The 22569-nt window shown below is 38.2% G+C and overlaps 1 protein-coding gene across 1 annotated transcript in view; it reads right to left on the bottom strand.

Annotated features, from left to right (window-relative positions):
• PTPRO (protein tyrosine phosphatase, receptor type O) overlaps positions 1–22569 on the bottom strand; it is an 86589-nt gene that overhangs the window by 31928 nt on the left and 32092 nt on the right. Inside the window, exons 12-16 of the mRNA XM_015570181.1 lie at positions 11958–12097; positions 9917–10049; positions 7955–8075; positions 3444–3512; positions 1088–1171 (exon numbers count right to left, since the gene is read on the bottom strand). Coding sequence (XP_015425667.1) covers positions 1088–1171; positions 3444–3512; positions 7955–8075; positions 9917–10049; positions 11958–12097 — 547 coding nt within the window. The remainder of the gene's footprint in view (positions 1–1087; positions 1172–3443; positions 3513–7954; positions 8076–9916; positions 10050–11957; positions 12098–22569) is intronic.

The raw sequence follows: 22569 nt of genomic DNA, 5'->3' as shown, positions 1-22569 counted from the left end.
ATATAACTTTTATATATATATAACTTTTACATATATATATAAAAGACATGCAAATAAGCATAGGCCCGCCTGATATAAGCTTAAAATGAGTGGTGGAAAATGAGAAAAATCAAAGAATTAAGCAAGGGACACATTCGTATAAAGCCGCATTCTAGTGCGCTACTGTGACTTTCTGAGGCTTTTTATCTTAACTTATATGCCATTTCTAAAAAAGTAACAGTTTACATGGAGGTATGGCATGACACTCAGGTACCAGTCATTCAAGAACAGTAGCTCATCAAGTGCTTAGTTAATCTTCTTCTACCTATATTTCCATATCTCTACAATGGGGTGACAGTACCCTCTGCAGAGTAATGACAATGAAATAAGAAAGCTTTAGCTGGTTTGGCTCAGTGGATAGAGCGTCAGCCTGCGGACTGAAGGGTCCTGGGTTCAATTCCAGCCAAGGGCACATGCCTGGGTTGCGGCTTCGATCCCCAGTGGGGGGCATGCAGGAGGCAGCCAATCAATGATTCTCTCTCATCATTGATGTTTCACTCTCTCTCTCCCTGTCCCTTCCTCTCTGAAACCAATAAAAGAAATATTAAAATAATAATTAATAAATAATAAATAAGACAGTTATACAAAGAGGCTTGAACATGGTCATTTGCCCCATATTCATTAGGTTAGCATTCTTATACAAAAAAACCACATGGAGGAGCCACATGAGGGGGCAGTGCTCTGGGTTTCTCTACCTCAGTGCATTTCTTCCTTCTTGGGAATATGGAGCTCTGCAATGGATGGAGATGGGAAGGAAAATGGAAAGCATCATTTATCAAGATGAGAGGCCATTGGATCGACACAGGAAGAAACAAATGATGGGTAGTGTGTGGGAGGAAAGCATGCCAGAACATCGCAAGAAGAAAATTTAATCGGGAAACATTTTTGTTAGCATCTCGGTACCATTCACTGTTTTAATTCATTTCACTGATGAATAATTTTAATGCTGCCAACACATAAAAGAATTTTCTGTTTTGTTTACTCCCCGAAAGCTAACTTTTAAAGGCTGTGTTAGGTAAATAGTAAAAATAAAATAAAAATCACTTACCAAGGATTAATATAAAATGCCAAAAGATAATCAGTCCAAAGACATGAAGGTAGCAGGGTTAGGAAAGCAAATATACTCCTACGCCTGTGAGCATTAATAGATAACAGATGTAAAGATGAAGAAGTGGCAAGAGTTAGTAAGATAAATTGTGAACAGACATCAGTACATTATTCACTGGAATCAAGTAAAATGAGCACCTTAATTATAATGAAATATTATTCCGTTCTGTGAAATTTAAACCTGGGGGCTGAAGTGCTATAATATTGTCAAAATCAGTTTCATTCACACACAGCCACTTATTGTAATCAGATTTTTTTTTCCCAATGTATTTTGTGTTAATTAGTCTGCTATTAGGTGATTACATTTCACATTCAGTGAAATGAAGCGCTTAAATGCCTCATTAGTTATCTCAAGTCTTCCTCCTGGGTATTACCCTTGCAGTGCATAACTAAGTCTATTTTAAGGAACCTATAAAACATCGTTTGGCAGCTATGGGAGGGAATATAAATGGTGAGTTTACACGTACCGGTCCTGGTGAAGACTCAAAGCTTTCGGGACACTTTCCTGTCAAGCGGCACTTTTAGCACATTACTGTGACTTTCTACGTTGATTTTATTTTAACTTATACACCATTTCTAAAAAGTAACCCTTAGCACGGAGGTGGGCACGACACTCAGGTGCCATTCATTCAGGAACAGTAGCCCAGTCTGTGAGCTTAACCAGTACTCAGCGGAGTGGGAGCAAAACTACTGAGTTTCACTTTAATTCTCATTCAGACTGTTGGTCTAAAATGCATGGTTTGAAACCAATTTCAAATATTCCAACCAGTTGTAACATAGAACATTCATTAATGCAGATTTAAAAATATCATATGCTTGCATCGATAGCTATTCTGAGAATTAGGGGGCAATGCTGTCGCCTTGTCACTTTAGTTTTACAAATCTGCACTGAGATAGCTATGCTCAGCCTGAAAATGCTGGGCCTGGAAACCTGTCTTTGCCAAGAGTTGAGAATTTTCTTGATTTTATAGAAAAGTCCTGAAGTGGAGTCTCTTTTGCCTCAGTTCTCCCATAATGGGTCTCCCATATTTTATAAGCTGTGACTGGTTGTGCAGTCAATACACAGCTCTCCTGGGTCATGTGTACAAATGAATCATTTCCCACCTGAGCCGCTCACCACCGGTCTGTGACGGGACCATTTTTAAGGATGGGCCAGGCGGCAAACAAGTATCAGGGCATTAGTCTCTTCATCTTGCAAAATGTGGTAATATATTTGAACAAAATGTCTCCTAACTTTTCACCATCGAGGGTTTATGAATTTCTCTCTCTTCACCATTGGATTAGTCATATTTGGATAGCAAAATTCCATTCGGGCTAAAATTTTAAAATAACACAAAAGCATCCTATTCCAACTAGACTTTCAACCAGAGTGGGCCTCAAGTAGTTAGGTGCCCACTTAGGGAGGTAGAGTTTATATTTTAAATAGAACCCTCCCTCCCTCATTGATTCTGTAGAGTAAAATTTCCAGTATCACATATTGATTTCTTTCAGATTAATCATTTGGGGGGATTAGTAAAAGCAGAACAAAGATCACTTACCAAGAATTAATATGAAATGTCTGTATGGTTGCTTGCACAAAAGCCAAACTAGCTCATGTAAGCAGCGCTGGCTATAGTAAATGGTTACTTAATCAGCCGTTTCGTTGGGTATTGATTGCCATGTATTGTTAATTCTCATGTATCATTGTTAAGTACAATGTCAACCAATTGAATCCCCTGAAAGTGCTTTCTTAATTCTCAAAATACCTTCTCCCTCCAGGTCCTAAATACTGAAGAATAAAGAAAAATGATGCCATGTTTTCTCATGGAACCTTCTTGGCTTTGATATTTATTTACTCTTAAGTGGGAGTCGAGGGCCCTGGGCTGTATACTTCTCCTTGATGTTTGAACAGAGGTGGTGGCTCATGTCCCCAGGCACTGAGAGGTGAGTGTAAGTAGAGATGCTGTCTGTGCCACGTGCTTCAGTGGGGTTTCTTGTCATGCCGCCAGCCGCCACTTTTTCAGTGTAAGCCCTTGGGCACAGTAATGGGCTACTTGCCTATCTGATGATTTAGTCCTTTGTTTAATATAGTAAATACAGAGCAGACTATGACAAGTTTGCTACTTCATAATTGTATTAAACTAATTTATACCAATATACTCTGTGCAGATCTAACCTTTGAAAGTCCACTGTCAGAGAAATTATGAAAAAGGATAAACAGACAAAAAACATTTATCCTCCGAAGATAGTAAAACACAGTTTGGAGCACAAACAGCGTAGCTAAGCTGTCTGGAGGCTTGTTCTGAAAGAATACGCACCAGTTGTATGGAAGCTTTCCATCCCTCTCCAAGGACGCAAAATTGACAAAAGTTCCCGCTCCACACTCCCTGTATGAAAGGAATCACAAGATCAAAGTGTCTGCTTGACGGAGCACTCTTTTACCACGACATATGAGTCTTTACGGTTCATCATCATAATGTTACATTTTATAAAGCTATAATGAGTTCTCTGGGTTTCTCTTTGCATGAAATGCTCAATAGAAAGATAAAGCAAAACAAAACAAATTTTTTACGAGGTCACACATCCCCACAGCAAGCTGGGCCAAAAGGTTTCAGTTCACAATCCTTTCCAAAGGGCACTCAGGATCCTAAATAAATCTTTGAACTATTTGTGATTTAATATTTTTCACAAAGTAAGTTATAGCAACTGTTCTAGATAAAATGAAGGTTTCTTTTTGTTTGTTTGTTTTTTAAAAATCTTTATTGTTCAGATTATTACATTTGTTCCTCTTTTTTCCCCCCATAACTCCCCTCTTCCCAGTTCCCGCCCCACCCCCGCCCTCACTCCCTACCCACTTGTTTTTGTTTTTAGCAAATATTCTTCACAGGGTTTTGTTTTTTATAGCATATTGATTTCCTCTCTATAATGATGGTGGATCAAGGTGTATTGTTTCCTTCCACCAAAATTTCCCCCTCATGCTGTGATCCCCATTGTATTCATCACTTGAGATGAGAGTAAAAGAAGGATACATATTAAAACAGATTTCCTGTGCAGAGCCTCTTATCCAGAATGTTGCTCATTAGTCTGTCAGCAGAAAATATTGTTAACCTTTTTTCTAGAATTGGAGTAAAAGGGTAAACATATTCTCATGCCTTCTCCATCTTTTGCTTAATATCATGCATCAATAACGTAGCTCACTGGGGCTCATGCATCTCATTTTCCCTCTCCATGAAATTGGTGGACTTATTCAGAATTGAAGCAGAAATTTTGACATTACTGGCACAATATGCTAATTCAGCTATTTTCCTGTTCTTATCAGATATTCTAAGAATAGTTTTCTTCTTTTGAAAAATATACATGACTATATTATATCATATTGTATTTTAAATTACACATTTCTAAGTTGACTTTCCTTTGTCCATTTCCTATAATATATAGGAATTTATTTACATTTAACTTAGAAGAAATTTTTTTTATCCTCCAGTTCAAGGGTTCTTAAACTGGGGTCTAAGGATGGAATTTAGGGCTCTATGAAGATATATGTAGCAGTTCCTTCAATTGTTAAAGTAAGTAACAAGTGACAATAATATCATCAGTACTTGTGAGATTTGCTAATGACAGAAATTGCCGATATTTTTCTACAATGGCTTTTCTGCAGATATTGAAATGCTGTCTTTATCACTGTGGTGAAATATGAGAATTACTGTACACTTACTAAATATTGTTACCTAATGCATTAATAAAGAAGCATACAACACATTTGTTCTTTTACACTTTGATGCCCATATTTTAACATAATTAGTTTCTTTTTCAATCCTATGTATTTTATTTTATGCACTTAAAAAGAAAGCATTATTCTTGGAAGAGAGCCACAGCATCCTCAAACTGCCAGCAGGTCATGCATGGCACAGAAAATGTTAAGAACCTCTATCCTAATAACCAGCTGGCGGAAGTAGAACCACTTGTCCTAAATTTTTTTGCTGTTTGCAGCATTGAGGATGCTCCTGCAATAACACCCTCATTCATACCACTCCCCCCATTACCACATTACTGCCCCCTCCGCTATTGCTATTACGAGCTAGCATTTGTTGCACACTCCCTATGAGTTGAGTATTATGCTGTGCTATTACTGCATTATTGCTCCTCACTATCCACTAATGTAGGGTTCTTGTCCTCTTCTTTATTTAAAAATGCAATTTTATTTATTTCAGAGAGGAAGGGAAGGGAGAGAGACATAGAAACATCAATGACAAGAGAGAATCATTGATCAGAAGCCACCTGCACACCCCCTACTGGGGATCAAGCCTGTGACCTCCTGGTTCATAGGTCAATGCTTAACCACTGAACCACACCAGCCAGGCAGATATCCTCCTCTTGACATGCCTTGGCCTCCTCATTTTTAGTTTTCCTTTCATTCCACTGGATGTCTCATGTCAGTCGCTCTTGCTGTTACCCTTTTTTTTCTCCATGAAAATCTTAATACTAGATTATTCTGGTGCTTAATCCAGAGATTTCTTTTCTAATTTCCACTTCCTGGATTTCATCCCCTCTACAGCTTTCACACCATGTATATACTAACAACTCCCAGATTTATATCTTCAATCCAGACTTCACTTTTGAACACCAGACTTTTATGCTCCTACTCCACACCTGCACTTGCAGTCATCTCCAGCATGATGTTTCCCAGGCTAAAGTCTTGATGTGCCCCCTCCCAAACCCTTTCATGTGGAATCTTATCTCAGTTTCTGACAATTCCATCTCTTTGCTTGGTAGGGCCAAAAACCTTGGAGTTATGCTTGACTCCTTTCATATTCATCCAACATGCAATTTGTTAGAAAATCCTATTGCCTCTCTTTTCAAAATATATCTGGAATCTGATCATTTTCCCCTACCCACCATTGCTATTCCTATGGGTTGAACTACTACTGTCTCGCTCTTGCCTGGATTATGGTCATGGCTGCCTCAATTCTCAGGCCTGCTTTTGTCCTTGCCTTATTACAGCCTGTTCTACATAAAAGTCAAAATGAAAATGTTAAAATGTAAGTCAGGTATTTTTAATCTCCGCTTAAACTCTGGAATGGCTGCCCATTTACTCAGAGTAAAGGCCGAAGTCCTTACAACTGCTTATGAAACCCTGTATGATCTGACATCACCTCCTGCTGCTCCTCCACGCATTTCCACTGCTTTAGCCACTCTTGACTTCCAGCTAGTCTTTGAGCCTGCTAGTAGTGCTCCTGCCTCCTCTCTTGGGTGCACACTTCCCCCAGGTACCACATGATTAACTCTCATGTTCCAGTCTTTTCTTACATGTCACCCTTTCAGTGAGATCTACCTTCCTCCCAGAGCTCCTGTCCTCATATTCCCCAAACAGGTACTGCCAATCTCTCTTACTCTGCTTTGTTATTTTTCTGTTACTGTTTGCTAACAAACAACCTAATCTTTTTAACATACAACCTAATCTTTTAACTTTTACCTTTAGTATTTGTCTATCTTTTTCACTAGAAGATAAGCTGCCTGTTTTGCACACTGTCATATTCCAAGCACCCAGAGGAGTCGGACACAAAACAGGTGTCCAATGACACTTGTTAAATGAAATGGATAAAGTTTCCGTGGGCTCCCCAGGGACACATAGGTTGTAAATCAAGATTTGACCCTAAGGAGTATGATTTCAGAACTTCATGTTCTAGCCACAGTGCTGTGCCACTACCCTCACTATCCTTCTAAGATTTGTTCTAATGCCAACATTAAGAAGCTTGATTTTTATATTCTTGACTAATCTCTTTCCTTTACTTTCATGTTATTCCATTTTTATATCCTTCCTAATACAAGTCGGTTCATACCTTTAAATGTATTTATTTATCTACAAGTCTCCAGCTAGGCTCTACGTTCCTCATGGACAGCTTGGGTGCTTGGATATCTGATTTTTCTTTGACTATGCCATACATTTATTTAAGAATACGTGAATGATAGAACTCTGAGAAAGAAGGATGTTGATTGATGACAAGTCAGCCAACTAACATTGGGCAAATATACATTTGAATAAAATTTCCCAAACCCCCAAACCTGTTAGTACTTAACTAGGTAACTGGTTGTGTGTGTGTGTATATTTTAAGAGAACTTATAATTGTTTTGATAATGTACAGACCACATTGTTCTTGACAATGTGCTCTGATAAGAAATGCATCAGTGGTCAAAGGAATAGGGAAGCATCAAAATCATAAATCAAAAGGCTTTTCTAACTGCAAGAGAAATGAAACTGCCTGCAACTCTGAATAATATGAACAAAAATGATGGGGGACTTTTAATGAACCTAATCACAAACTCTACAAATAATTTATCACAAGACAGCTTCAACAGAACTAATGAGGAAGGGGATTTTTTCTTTCTTGTGGTCTCCACATATATTAACTTATTTTATCAATCATTCTGAGTAGTTATAGATTTTTCTTTTACTCCAAAACAACTTTGAAATTATCCAAATGTAATGTATGGGCCACTTAAAATGACAAGATCCATAGATAAGAGGTCTGATTTTGTGTAAACCAACAAGTTTGGCTTTACCTTTCCAATGGTAATGTTTTCTAAAATAATATTAAAAATCTTCTTAGAAATCATGACAAAGTATGATAAAGGCTGGGGAGGGGACAGCAGTGAAGGGAGTCAATAGGGGGGAAAAGGAGGACATCGGTAATAATTTCAATAATAAAGATAAATTTAAAGAAGAAAACATGAAATAGAAGTAGACAACTTACTGCTATAAAAGCATACATGTATAATAAATAAAATAATGTAAAGGCTATGGGTAAAAGATTAACCAAACTTAACTTACCTAGCCATCTGCAGATGCTTTCTCCTGAGAATGATCAGGGTGACCAGCAGCAATCCAATTAGCAGGGTGCTAAGAATGGCCAGCACTGAGATGACTACCACATTGGGATTCATCACTGTAACTAAACAGATACACCATACATTTTAGTTACAGCTTCCGTTACATGGACACCAACCGAACCCACTCATGGTTTTCCATCTGATTTTGAGAGCTATGGACTTGTGACAACAACAACAGCAACAATGATATTTCTCCAAGCTGACAATAAACTCTTCCTGGTCAACTACAAGTTAGTGGATTGATCAAAAGTATTTAAGGCCTACATTCTGGATGTTCTATAAAGGGAAATGATAAACTGTAATTCCTGTGATGTAGTTTAAATTCATTGGAAGTCATTATCATGTATTTTCATTCTTTAACTTTTTCAGAAGCTTGCAAACTCCTATTTTACACCCACGACTTTAAAGTCAGAAAGCACCACTGTCTATTTCACTCACAACTAATAATGTATATGAAAAAGGCATTAGCGAGCTGCCATCTGCTACAGCACTTAACACATCGCTAGAAGCAGGCATTCTGATGATCTGTAACCATATGTTGAGAGGTTTTCCATCTGTACAACTCAAGAGATTAAACCTTTTCATAAGTTGTAGGGCCCCTGAGAACAGAGGTTGTGTCCCTTTCATATACTTTGTATGATGATCGGTCTATAATGGCACTACACATTGCCTAGCTCATCACACTTCATGGAAGAGCAAGGTATTAAAGGTGGGAATTTATACCAAATGTTTTATAAAACTATTAGCAGTGGGCCAGAGGAGAAGACAAGAATGATACCATCCTCTGTACTGATCATAACATCATGGAATGGGCTGGCATATACAATCCCTAAGTCTCTGGGTGTTGCCACTTCCCATTTGGGACAATGTGGCTCCAGTTCATGGGCAGAGTACTTGAGCAGAAAGAACAGTAGACTCATGGTCAGAAGAGCTGGTTCAAGTTCACTTGACTACTAATTGCCATGTGGGGTGGCTGTTTTATCTGTCTCTCTGGACCTCATTATCCTCACTAACAAATCAGTTTAATAATATCAACTGCTTCTGGCTTGTTGTAGAGATGACAAGGAATAATGAACAATAAGTTACATTTAGAAGAGTGTAAAAGGATATAAAAGTGAGACACTATTGATATGATATACTTATTAGGTCTATTTTTGTCCTCTCTTCTGAAAAAAGAAAAATTTAAAAATCCAAAGCACACAAACCAAAAAAGCCTACACTATTCATCATTGGATACAGTGGCTAAATATATGATAAATGTCACAGAAATGAAAATGGATCCAGTAAAGGGTAATGTGATAGGAAGAGTGGTTTTATTACAGGCAGTTTCATGGGAGATCTCAGATTGTAGAATCAGACTCCAACAGAGAGGGGAATAAAACATATAACTCAGAAAAAGAATAAGGAAACAGCATTATTCTAGACCTTCCACTATTTTTAAATTTCTCCACCCATAGTTTCTGCTTGATTGGAAACTTTTCTGCTCTGGCCCAGAAATTGAGTCTCGCCAGGATCTGACGGCGAATGGCCAAAGCTGAACTAGATGAGCCAGAGCTGGTGAGGGCGCTGTGGCTACCACTGAAGAGGATGGTGACATTGATACCAACCAGCATTTAGACAGCATGTGCCAGGATTTTATGTGCTTTATTTCTAAGCCTCAAAACAGCTCAACAAGGTACATATTATTATTCCAGCTTGACGGATGAATAAACAACGGTTCAGATATAGGGAATATCTTCCCCTAAATCACATAGGGATCGAAATTAAGCACTCCCTGATCTCAGTCAAAGCTTAGAATTTTTCAATAGAAATATATATATATATATTTGTATATAAAACATACAAAAATTTTGGAAATATATAACTTTTAAAGACACCAGATCCCCCTATTCCATGTAGTTACCCATTGTTGAGACGGCTATAAATGTGGGGACACTGGGGCTGTCGTGGCTAAAGCTGGTGACACTACAGTTGTAGGCAGTGGCAGGAAGAAGGCTGGAGATGGTCACAACATGAGAAGAAACAGAAATCGGTTCCTGGAGATGCAGAAAATTAAATAAATGTTATGTAACTTTCTTTATTTTGATTTTTAAATTTTTCATAGTTGAGTTGGTAATGGAGGGACAGAGTAAAAAATTTAAAAGACGAAAAAGGATAGCAGTGAAAAATAAGTTATAAACAATGCTACAGGGAACATAACTTCACAATTATGGGAACATAAGTATATGTTCGCAAATACACATGTATGTATGTATATATATTTTTATATTCATAGCAATTAGATTGCTGGGTCAAAAGCTGTGTATTTTTAATTTTGAAAGTGTCCTCCATAGGCATTTCCAAGTTATCTACCTACTGTCAATGTCTGACAATGCCTGTTTCCCTAACTACTTCTAACATAGCGTACTGGCAAACTTTGAGCTTTTCCAATCTTATTAGTGGAAACTATACCGCACTGTAATTTTATTTTGCATTTCTTTCTCCATGAGAGAAGGTTGACCATCTTTTCATATGTTTAAGAGACTTTTGTGTTTATTTTCTGTGAAATCTTTGTTTTGAGTTGTTGGTCCTTATCTTTTTTATTTGAGGTAGTTCTTTGTATATTAAGGACACCCTCCCCCATCCCTTTGTCTGCATTCTCAGCTTTTAAGCAGCATCCACCAAAGGCATAGTGACTTTGCATTCTCAAAAATATTTCATATTAACCTATTCTATGCAGAATAAGTTGTAAATTTGGTGAGCCAATAGTCACACTAGTGACAAGTAATGCTGCACAAAAGAAAAAGACGAGTCAGTAAAACAAGGACCTGAAAACTACTGCCTAAAGAGATGAAAGGCATCAGCACTATTTCTCACTCCCATCTCTCACTATCCTATAAAAGAATGCTTCTAAGAAAAGACTTGCCAACAAGACTCCGTTGTAGTAAGTAGCAGCCTACCCCTTGTTTTCTTAAAGAAAATATCACTGCAGTTCTAGAGAAAAAAAACCCCCACTCCTGGCAGAGCAGTGGTTTTCAAAAAGGATTCTTAGAATGGAAAAAAAAAAAAGATTCTACTGTCCAGTAGAGATAAAAAAGAGATAAGTTAGTAGAAGTCAATATCAAAAGGGAAAAGGAATAAAGCAAATTATCTTAACACTCAGTTGAGTATTAAAAAGATTTATACTCCAAGAAATATTTTTTTTTCAATCTCAAGAATTTCATTATTTTAAAAGCATCAATTATTCACTGTATTTCATGATATTCCTCACACTTTCCATTTTCCTTCCATGTCTGACTGTAAAATATGTTTGAGCTGGCAGACAATTCAGTGCCCACCATATTTGCTGTCTGTGATACTAAAGCTTTAACAGTCACATCACCCATCCTAGATTTTCCCAAACAAAATTACCTTCCTTCCTTACTAACTAGAGATGGACGCTTCTTTTCATTTTTCTTAGTAATATGCATCTCTCTTGTGGCACTTGTTTTAATTTCATGATTTCTAGAATAATGAACTATCCACAACTGTATGAAAATTTTTTTTGAAGGCAGGTATTAATTCTGCCATTTGTGTTCCATACAGTGACCTTCACAAAACTGGAATCAGTTCATGTTCATTAAATTATGTTTTCCATGGCAGTGTCTTCATCCTCTCAATGGATTTAATGTCCAAAAGGAAAAGTGAACCCCCTTAATCCTTCAGTCTGAACCAGAGGGGCTAAGGTTTAGGGACAAAAGACAAGTTCAAAGTTGAAACTAAACTTGGCAATTTGGCAACTTGGTTCTACAAACTACTTTGGGCTTGTTCTGAGCATATTGTTAATTTCTCTCACTGAAACACAAAAGCATAAATGCAGTGTTTTCATTTTCTATCGGTCTAAGAAAGCAAAGGTTTTCATTTTGCTCAGCTAATTAGCCTTAATCAAAGGTAACCCAGAGAAGGAAGACGAGCGTGTACGGTACCTGCAGTTTTGTTTCCTGACCAGAGCCAACTTGCTGACAGAAGACTTCAAAGAAATCAGCTACCCCCTCTTCCACCCACAGCAGAGTCACCGAAGTCTGGGTTTTATTCACTGCAAAGAGTGATTTTGGAGGAGCTGGTTCTGAGCAAAGAAAAAGTTTAAAAATGTTTAATTAAATGTAACATATTCTTTCTTCTTTCACTGATCAGCAAGATAAAATAGCCACACACAAAAATCCAAATATAGGTAGTTAAGAGTGCCATGAAGATTTTATATTTCTTTTGAAATATCTCCTTTCACCAAGACAGTCATCTTAACTGCCTTTTTTTTCCTCTTCTATTTTATACTTCTCTTTTTGGAACAGTTCTGTTTCCTACTTCAGGTTTATTACAGACATCATCTATTAATAGTTTTTATGTCATCTACACTGGCGTTAGCATGGCCCTGATCATCCAGAGCTTTATGGGTAAGAAACAAGCACCTATTCTTATAAGGCTGAGAAAATGAAAGCGATGTGTGTGTTTCCTACTAAGGAAAAGATTCAGTCTGGTGGTTAGTCAACAACTTGCCTTCCTTTCTCTTGAGACTATTTAAAATAATTTAGTTAGGAATGATTTCTTGAAGTGATAGTCAACATTAAAAAGGGTAAAGCTAACTAGATGATAAGATTTCTTGATTAAAGAAAAAGATTGATGAAACAGAAACAGACCCACAGCTACAGAGAACAGACTGAGGATCACCAGAGGGGAGGGGAGGCTAGGGGACTGGGTGAAAAAGGTGAAGGGATTGAGAAATACAGATTGGTAGTCACAAAGTGTCACGGGAATGCCACATACAGTATAGGAAATATAATCAATAATATTGTAATAACTATGTATGGTGCAAGATGGGAACTGGAAATAACAGTGGGAACACATTTTCAGGTATATGATTGTCTAACCACTATGCTGTACACCTGAAACTAATACAAAATAATATTAAATGTAAACTGTAATTGAAAAAAATTAAAAAAGGAAAGTACCAATGGAAAGGGAGTAGGTAGTTAATAAGCTGTTAGTGAACTGATTTCTTTATCTTATTCTTTTAATCATGATCAATAAATTAATTCATTAGTCATGTAAGCTGTGCTGTCCAGGCCCCTTCATTCTCATTTTCAGTAATGGAATCACTGAACTTGTTGGCTTGAGACCAAGCCCTGCCTGTTCCCAGTTCTAGGAAGTGGTCTGCTGTCTTGTTCCCCAATTCCTGAATCTCTGAGGATGCCCCTCCCGCTGTGCCGCTGTCCTTGGGGCATTGCCTTTCCTTTGATGACATTCTGCATACAAAGGGCTATGTCTGAACCCAAGTTCTTAAGCCAGGGTCCCTGTGACCTGCTGTCAGACCGCCTTGACCTTGCTTGCTTGGACATATCATATCTTGCTGCTGGGTTTACGTAACAGCATACTCTGCCCACCTGGGTGTCCCTGACAGACAACGGCTCCCACTGTTTGCTTGGATTTCTTTTTATGATCAGCCCCACTCTCCTAAGTCGGTCTCTAGTTCTTAGGTTTTAGAAGAGCTTGAAAAATCCCTGGAAGCCTTTCACCCCTTTGACAAGTGCATGTCTGTGTGTGGGAAGATTTAGGCTTTCTTTGTAGAATATCATCATCATGGTCCTGTCCGGAACCCAAGAAGTATTTCAGAATCATTCTTGACATAATCTATTGCAGGTAACCTAAATTTGTGTCCAACTAAAAAGAAGCCTTTGTCCTATTCAGAGTCAGCTTGACAAGGGTAGGAAGAAGAGTTGAAGGAGGAAAGAGATGAGTTAGTCTTGGAAAAGAATAATTTACAATAGATGTCAGGAGCCCTTTCTCAATTGCAATGAATTGCCTACTCTTCCAGACACTGTCTTGTCTTACTTTCCTTCTGATGAAGATTGTTGATAAACAGAGACCAACTTCCAGTTCCCACACTGCTAATAGGGTTATGAGTCAGAGAATAAATCCTCCAGTGATTCTGACTTGGGTAGAACTTGGACCTTTGAAAGCAAGTGTGAATTTGTCTGGGGGTAGGTATGAATTATTTGTTAGGCTGAGCCTGGGTTATTTCTCTTAAAAAATTATACACCACTGAACTGCTCCTCAGAGTGTGTCTATTGGACAATGATTAGAATCCCTAGGACACCTCTTTATATATTTTTCTCATAGGTAGATAACATTAGTTTAGTTATCCGATATGAACATTGCCCGAATCCTTACTAATCTCCAGATCTGCCTTTTTTACACATGTATTTCCAATCTGTGCTTAATAAATATCTCATTATTACCTCAAACTCCATATGATCAAAATGGAACCTGAAGTCCTCACCTTCTCACAAATCAATTCTAATTTCAAACTACTCCTGATTCTTTCAGGAATACCACCATTCATTCAATCATCTAAGATAACTATATTGAGGCTCTCTTGCTGCTCTGTGCCAAACAGCATATATTTTAATAATTGTTGTTATTTACTCCCTTTATCTATTCTTTTCATTATGTTGCAGGCTTTGTCATCACACATATCAGTCATTACAGTATCCTTTACTCCTTTTCCCCGCCTCTAGTTGGCTTTTTCTTCATTTGTCAATGACGGCTTAAATCATTTCAAAACACCACTTTGCTCATGTTAAATCCTACCTGTGCCATGATCAATTGTGATCAATATCTATTGTGTCAAATCCAAATAGGCCAAGTGTTATGGCAGCCTTAGCAAACAAACCAGTACAGTCTCTTATTGTTCAAAATACCAAATATAGCCTCGCTCATAAGGAGAGGAATAGGCACACATTGTTCATGTTATCAAGAATAAATGAGCTTTAAGATAATATATATAACAACACTTTATATAATGTAAAGAGTCATTATATATTAGTTATAGAACATCTGATTACCATTTTCTATCTCTTTAAATCTCATTTTAAATACTAACTTATTCAAAATTGCCCTGGTCCAGAACACCAGCTTCCCTTTTGGTTAAAATAATTTCAGAGTCTACGATATATTTTTTTTACTTTATTGTCTAAAGTTTTACATATGTCTCCTTTTCCCCCAATTGATCCCCCCAACCCTGCCCAGTCATTCCCACCCCGGCAAGCCCCCTCCACAAGAGTCTATGATATTTGATGTGAGAATCTATGGATGTGGGTAATATAGACTATTTTTACAAAGTACGGTATAGATGCAGGGTTTGTTTTTCAGTACTCTCTAAAAGCTTTCTACCATTGCTGCAGTTGCAGTGAACTATTTGGCCCTCTCCCTTTCCTCCTCTTCCCTCTTCGTCAATGCCTCTCCTATATGAGTTGGGAATCCAAGCTAATTTTATAAAGGGATCAAGTACAGTGCACAGACCACAGGCAGAATGGAAAGCTGAAAAGCTACCTCCACCATTTAATTTAGATTGGATTAGGAGGGGCTCAAGCTGTTGCACTCTCTGGAGAGTGAAGGTGACCTTGAGTGAAGTACAAGCTAGTGTCTAATTCTTATTCTCGGCTCTGGCAGCAAATCTCTTATTTCCTAGAGAATTCCAAAGGGAGGCAGGTGTAATATTTAGCCTTGGAGCAGAGTAGAATGCGTTTATTGTCTAAAATCCATCTTTCCCGGACAGTTATTACATTGTTTCTTATTTTAATGTGACCCATTAGTTTAGCTGCTGATAGGGTGATGTTAATGAGGTCAAGATTATATCCATAAGGGCCAACTAGATTCATTCTGCTTACATTTCATACCTCTAAACTTGAGTCATTTTACAAATGCAGAACATTGGTGATAAGGGAAGTTCAATAGAAAAACATTCTAAAAAATGATCAGTGGTGGCAAAATCTATTTTTAACCCTCAGCCTCACTGATAGCAATTTGCTAGTATCCTAGTATACAAAAAATAGTCTTTAACATCTTTACCATATGTCTTTAAAATCTATTTTTATTTTATTTAACTCAGGCAGTTCTACCTTAAGCAGAATAAGCTTATAAAGTTGGCCAAAAAAAGCATCTGTGACTTAATATGTAAACTTCATAAATTATGTTCAACTTAGTCAAAACATCTAAAAAAGAAAGCGCTAATTTGAAAGAAGAAAAAAGAGAGAGGTAAATTAATGAGAGTGAATTAAGATCGACATGCAATAAAATCAAGAAGAAGAAAAATCATACCAAAAAGCAAGAAACCTTTGTTAAACTGAAGTTTATTAGGCCAATTCTTTTGTTGACTTTGGGTAATTCTCTTCCTAGGTACATTTAATAAGTAGACCATTTAAAAACAACATTGGAATTTTTTTAAAAAAATTCAGGCAAATATTTAGCATTAAACTATAATTAGGCCCTATTCATAAACAAAACAAAATTTTCATTTGCTCAGGAATTAGAAATACCTGTCATTTCCATTACATTTCAAATAAACTCTTTATGGCTTAATAATAGCAAATGTAATATTCTCTTCTGTGAATCACTGAGTGTGTTTATGGTTTTACCAGCTTACGTAAATTAAGATTGCTAGATTTGCTCAGAAAAAGCTCTCATTTAACTTTACTTAGTTTCGAAACAAAATTTCTGACTTCCTCTTTTTTGGTTCCAGAGATATGTGCTTATACTCAGCCTTTTTATTTAGTTAGGAGTTACATATGGAAAAAATCTTAGGACAAAATCATTGTTGTTATGTATCATTAACCTTGTTGCCTTAACTCTGAACTCACGCATGAATTAAATTCTAAAACTTGAAGGAACATTAAAGAGCAGTTAGTCCAGACCCTCATTTTATAGATGAGGCAGCTGAACTCCAGAGGGCCTGGGCCACTTTTCTAAGGTAACACAGTTTATCCCTGAGAGCCACAACTGGAATCCAAACCTCTGTACCCCTAGTTAAGGGCCCTTCATACATCTAACCTCCTCCCCCCAAACATGGGTGTTTCCCATTCATTTCCATGTAACTGGGGATAATGAAGCCTCCTGAAAAGTTCCCTTGCCCAGAAGACCAACTTATCCAGACTGGGCACTTGCTTATATGTACATAAATCAGTGCAAAACATCAGTCACTGCCCTATGAGTCCACCATCCAGATACCTCTAACCTATTCAGAAGAAACTTGTGAAACATGCAAGTCATTTTTTGGTGGGCAGGAGAAACACTTTTAAGGAAGTATATAAGTTGTGTGGCTTAGCTGTGGGCAGCTGGCAAATTGCAGTGAAACCCCAAAGACTGCAGTGGAAAATGGGAGAGATAAATGAAGAAGAGGCATCCGTCAGCCTCAGGTGCAGGAATGGAGCCATGGAACGGTGACATGCCCGACAGCCTAACGCCAAAAACAATGCTTGCGTGGGGCTGCTGGCCCTGCGGGTCTGTACAAGAGGAGTAGCACAGCAATGATCCTCTGCAAAGAAGTCAATAGGAAAACCTTCCACAAACTCCCATCATCACCATCACCCTACTCATCTGCCCCAATAATGCCCATACATGCTATCATTCATTATCTTACTACAGACTCATCCAGGTTATGGCCACCTCCTCCACTGGTACCTTGGACCATCTCTTCTGGCCCAGGCAAGGACATCACTCGAACACAGCGGTTCTCAACCTGTGGGTCGCGACCCCTTTGGCGGTCAAACGACCCTTTTCAGGGGTTGCCTAAGACCATCCTGCATATCAGATATTTACATTACGATTCATAACAGTAGCAACATTACAGTTATGAAGTAGCAACGAAAATAATTTTATGGTTGGGTCACAACATGAGGAACTATATTTAAAGGGCCAGAAGGTTGAGAACCACTGCTCTAACAAGTTTCACCCCAACTATTCTGTATCATCAATTCTTCCTGTTCTGTTGAATCACTCTAATTAGCGCATGGACAAGCTGTTTCCAGCTATTTAAGGAAATAAGAAACACAAACAAAGCAAAACCCAACCAAACAAATTAATACTCTTGGGTACTTTCAGCTCCTGCTCATTTTCTCTCCTTTTTACAATAATACTCCTCACAAGTTTTGTTATTCCAGCTATCTTTAGTTTTTCCCCTTTCATACTCTCTTGAAATCCTTTTAATTATTTTTTTTCTCACCACTCCATCCAAATGCCTCCTCCTCAAATCACCAGTGACTTCTGGGTTGTGAAGATCAACGGTCATTTCTTATCTTGACTTATCAGCAGGCTTGACAAGTTGACCACTGTACTCACTGAAGCACTTTCTTTGCTTGGCGCTTAGCACATCACATTTTTCTGGCCCTTATTTCACTGGCCACTCCTCAGATTTTTTTGCTGGTTCCTCTTCACTACTTCCACTTCTTCAGGATAGAGTGCCCCTGGACTTAGTCCTTGGGCAGCATTCTTTTTTCTTTATCCATTCCTCAATAACCTCATCCATTTAGTTTCCTGAAATTTGTATTTCCAATCCTAAAGACTCCAAGCTCCAGTGCCTACTGAGTATCTGCTCTTTCATGTCTAATTGACACCTTCAAATGATGACACACCCAAAACCTGAACTTCTGATTTTTCCCCCAAACCTGCCTCTGCCATAAGGTTTACCAACTCAATAAGTAGTACCTCTGTCCTTCCAAAACAAAATTTCTACCACCTGCATGACTACCATCCTGATCCAAGCAAGTATAATATCATATCTGGATACATGAAATAGCCTCCTAACTTTAAGGTGATCATGTAATTGATCAAAAGTGTCCCAATTAGCCCTGGCCTCTTTGGCTTGGTGGATAAAATGTCAGCCTGCGGACTGAAGGGTCCCAGGTTTGATTCAGTCAGGGCACATGCCTGGGTTGCGGGCTCGATCCCCAGTAGGGGGTGTGCGGGAGGCAACCGAGCAACAATTCTTTCTCATCATTGATGTTTCTATCTCTCTCTTCCTCTCCCTTCCTCTCTAAAATCAATAAAAATATTTTTAAAAGTGTCCATATTAAAATAATTTGGGGAAGAAAAAGGATTGCTAAAGAGGTCAATGGGGATGGACGGTCATCTTGTCTAGCTGCCTTTACTCTTAGCCCTGAACAGCCTACCCTCCCCAAAGAGATCCTGTGAAACTTACCAGGTCATGTGACTTCTCTGCTGAAACCATCCAAAGGAGCGCCATCTTACTCGGAGTAGAATGCCTTTCCCAGGACTCTTCATTATCTGCCCCTTTGTTACCTCTTGGCTCTTTGATTTATGCCTCTTCTGTTTACTTCACTTCAGCCACACTGCCTCCCTGATGTGTCTTTGAACTTGCGAAGCACACCGGTCCTTGTGCAGCTGTGCACGGTGGTTCCCTCTGAATCTCCCGACAGAATCTTCTCCCGTTATCCACAAGGCTCACTCCTTCCTCCAGGTTTTCACTGAATTATCACCTTTACAGTGCAACGTACCCTATTCCTCCCCTCCTACAAAAATTGCACCCCCTAATCCCCATAACACTTCCCCTTCTTGGCTTCATTTGTAATCAACTTATCACCTTTGGATATCTTATATTTATCATCCCTTTTTCTTCACTAGATAAGGGTAGAAGTTTTTTTTTTTTTCATTTATTTCTGTGTCCTCTGCACATAGAATAGTGCATAGCACAGTAAATTCTTTTTAAAATATATATATTTTATTGATTTTTTACAGAGAGGAAGGGAGAAGAATAGAGAGGTAGAAACATCAATGAGAGAGAAACATTGATCAGCCGCCACCTGCACACCTCCTACTGGGGATGTGCCCGCAACCAAGGTACATGTCCTTGACCGGAATCGAACCTGGGACCTTTCAGTCCTCAGGCCGACGCTCTATCCCCTGAGCCAAACCGGTTAGGGCTAAATTCTTAATAAGTATTTGTTGACTGACAGAATGAATTCATTTTTTAAACAGTATAGTACCTTAAATATTTTATTAGCTTCTTTTAACTGACTAGCAGCATATAGTATATATTCTTTTTTCTTCCCTTCCTTCTCTCTGTGGTCCATTGACACAATTTATTCTCATTCTTATTTTATTAAATATATTTTCTTTCTTTTTTGGTGGGGTTAACGAGGATAACAAGTTAGTCACTTAGTAGGAGAGAATTTAAGAAAAGCATGGGTGGATAGGGAGAGGAGAGGAACTTTAACTTCAATATACTGTGACTCACAGCACTTTACTCACTTCTTACCAAATATGGGAACTGTGTATTTCCAAGCAACTATACCCAAAATTGTAAACTCAATGACTTCAACATAATAATAAATAAATTTTCTCAACTGGGAGTGAAACCATAAAGATTAGTACGTGTGATGACTGGGCTTTTATACAGTTAGAAATGACCTTTCATCCAAATGTGTGTAATTATTTATAATCTGAAATATTATGAGAGAAAGTAACAGATTCTAATATTCTCCAAATTCCTAACATCTGAAAGTCTTTGAATTTTTTGGCCTATAGTCCAATTATGCTTTACAGATTCTTAATTTATATAAAATCTTTCATGACTGAGGTTAAAAAAAATCAAGCCAATGTCATTAATATCCAAGTTCTAAAACAGGAAGCCACACAGATGGGTGTGTGTCTCCTCCCTGTTCTGTTAAATGTGTTAATAGAAAATGGAAGTTTTTATTTAAAAATAAAATCCACCCAAATGCAGGAAATCATAAGCAACAGATGGATATAAAGTACTGGATCACTGTTTCTAGACGCAGGCTCAACAGTATGTGGTGGGTTAAATTTCTCAAGGTTCAAGCTTGCTCCAATGAGGACATTGCACTAAATTACAAACCTCTCCCAGCACTAAAGTGACTTACTTCCTTATCTTGAACCTGCCTGAGCACAGCTATGATCAGGGTAAGGCAGAAGTTTAGCAATGGTGGTGTAGACAGTCTTATCTTTTGGCTTCCTCTGGTCCCATGGGCTATTTCTTCTGTCTCTCTTGCTGGCTTCTTCTCCTCTGCTCAGTTTCTAAGTGCTGGGGTGCATCTTCTATGCTAGACCCAGGGCTTCTCTTCTCCTCTATTTCTGCCTACTACTTGGTGATCTTATCCAGACACCCCCAAATTTCTATTTCCAGCCTAGAAGTCTCTCCTGATCTCCTTGTATCAATAATCTCCTTACCTGACAATGGCACTTGGATGTTTTCTCAATATTTTTATTTCCCAGGAAGAAGCCTTGATTCTCACCTTACCCCAAGTTTACTTCTCTAGATTTTCCAGTCTTTTCAATCTCAGCAAATTGCAACACCATCCACCCTAGATGCTCAAGAGCAAAGCCTAGTATTCATTCTTAATTTCCCTGTCTCTCATTTCTTATTTTCACTCCTTCAGAAAGTCCTGTGAACAAAACCTCCAAAAATAGCACCTGAATGCTGTCCACTTTTTTCATCTCTATTACTACCACTTTGGTCATAGTTACCATCATTTCCCATGGCACTTGTTTGATTTAGAATGCTGTTTCTTTTGTTTTGTTTTTAAATATGTTTTTTATTGATATTAGAGATAGAGGAAGAGAAAGGGATAGAGACATCAATGAGAGAAAACATCAATCTGTTGCCTCCTGCTTTGCAGGCTAGGGATTGATCCCGCAAAGTAGGTATGTGCCCTGACCAGGAATCAAATCTGTGACCTCTTGGTTCATAAGTTGATGCTCAACCTCTGAGCAACACCATCCAGGCTAGAATGCTGTCTTTAAAGATAAGGACAAATAGTCCCTTGATTAGTCTCCCCACCTTCATTATTGACCCAACCATCCTTTCTCCCTTTGAACAACCAGAGGGATTATTTTAAATATGTCAGATTATTATTTTTAAATTCTCTAAGTAGCTTCATATTGCACTCAAAATAAAATCTCAGCTGTATGCCTTACAAGTCCTGTATAATCTGGCCTCTGCCTATTCCCTCTACCTAGCTTGCTCTGTCCCAACCTTCTCATGGCAGATACTTTTTTGTTGTTCAGATATGTGCTCATTGCTTCCTCAAAGAAAGTTGTGTTTTCTTTAATTACATAATTGCCCTGTACCACACTATCCCATTGGAATGCTCTATAAAGTACTTATTGTTATCGCTCCCTTTATTGGATCATAAGCATGTTGTGAATAGCAAGTGAAAAAGTCCTTCAGGTTCATTACTATAAGTACGCTGGCATCTGAACATTGCTGAGAAGGTTGTCAGTACATATTTGTTAAGTGAATGAATGAATGGCTATTCTATTACCAGAGACCTATTTTGTGGTATGTCCAACACTTCTCATTCCTGTTTCTTTTCTTGTCTTGTTTATCTGGAGTTTCAGATAGATTTATAAAGACTAGAAGTTGTGACTGGTTGCTGGTTGAAGCCACAGTTGCAATGCAGACCAATGAGTTCTTGTGAATTAACAAGTCCTAGTGTAGATTTGATTGACACATTTATTGATCTCCAAAGGGAGCTATCATCACATACCATTAGAGGAACCATGAAGCTTCTGGCAACCTAAAATTCTTAATGGGATGACTGGCTCAAAGCCCTGTGAACAGCACTACTATTGGTACATGCCTTCTGATGATTATCTATACTAATAAAAGGGTAATATGCTAATTAGACCAGGAGAACTTCCAGGAGACCTTCCAGACATCCTTCTGGACAAAGCCATGGTGGTGGGGCTGAGGCAGAGGCAGTTAGGGGCAATCAGGCCGGTGGGGAG

The sequence above is a fragment of the Myotis davidii genome, unplaced genomic scaffold (assembly GCF_000327345.1).
Source record: "Myotis davidii unplaced genomic scaffold, ASM32734v1 scaffold205, whole genome shotgun sequence".
Classification (NCBI taxonomy): domain Eukaryota; kingdom Metazoa; phylum Chordata; class Mammalia; order Chiroptera; family Vespertilionidae; genus Myotis; species Myotis davidii.
The sequence above is the reverse complement of the archived record's forward strand: the minus strand, read 5'-3'. Positions and strand labels throughout refer to the sequence as shown.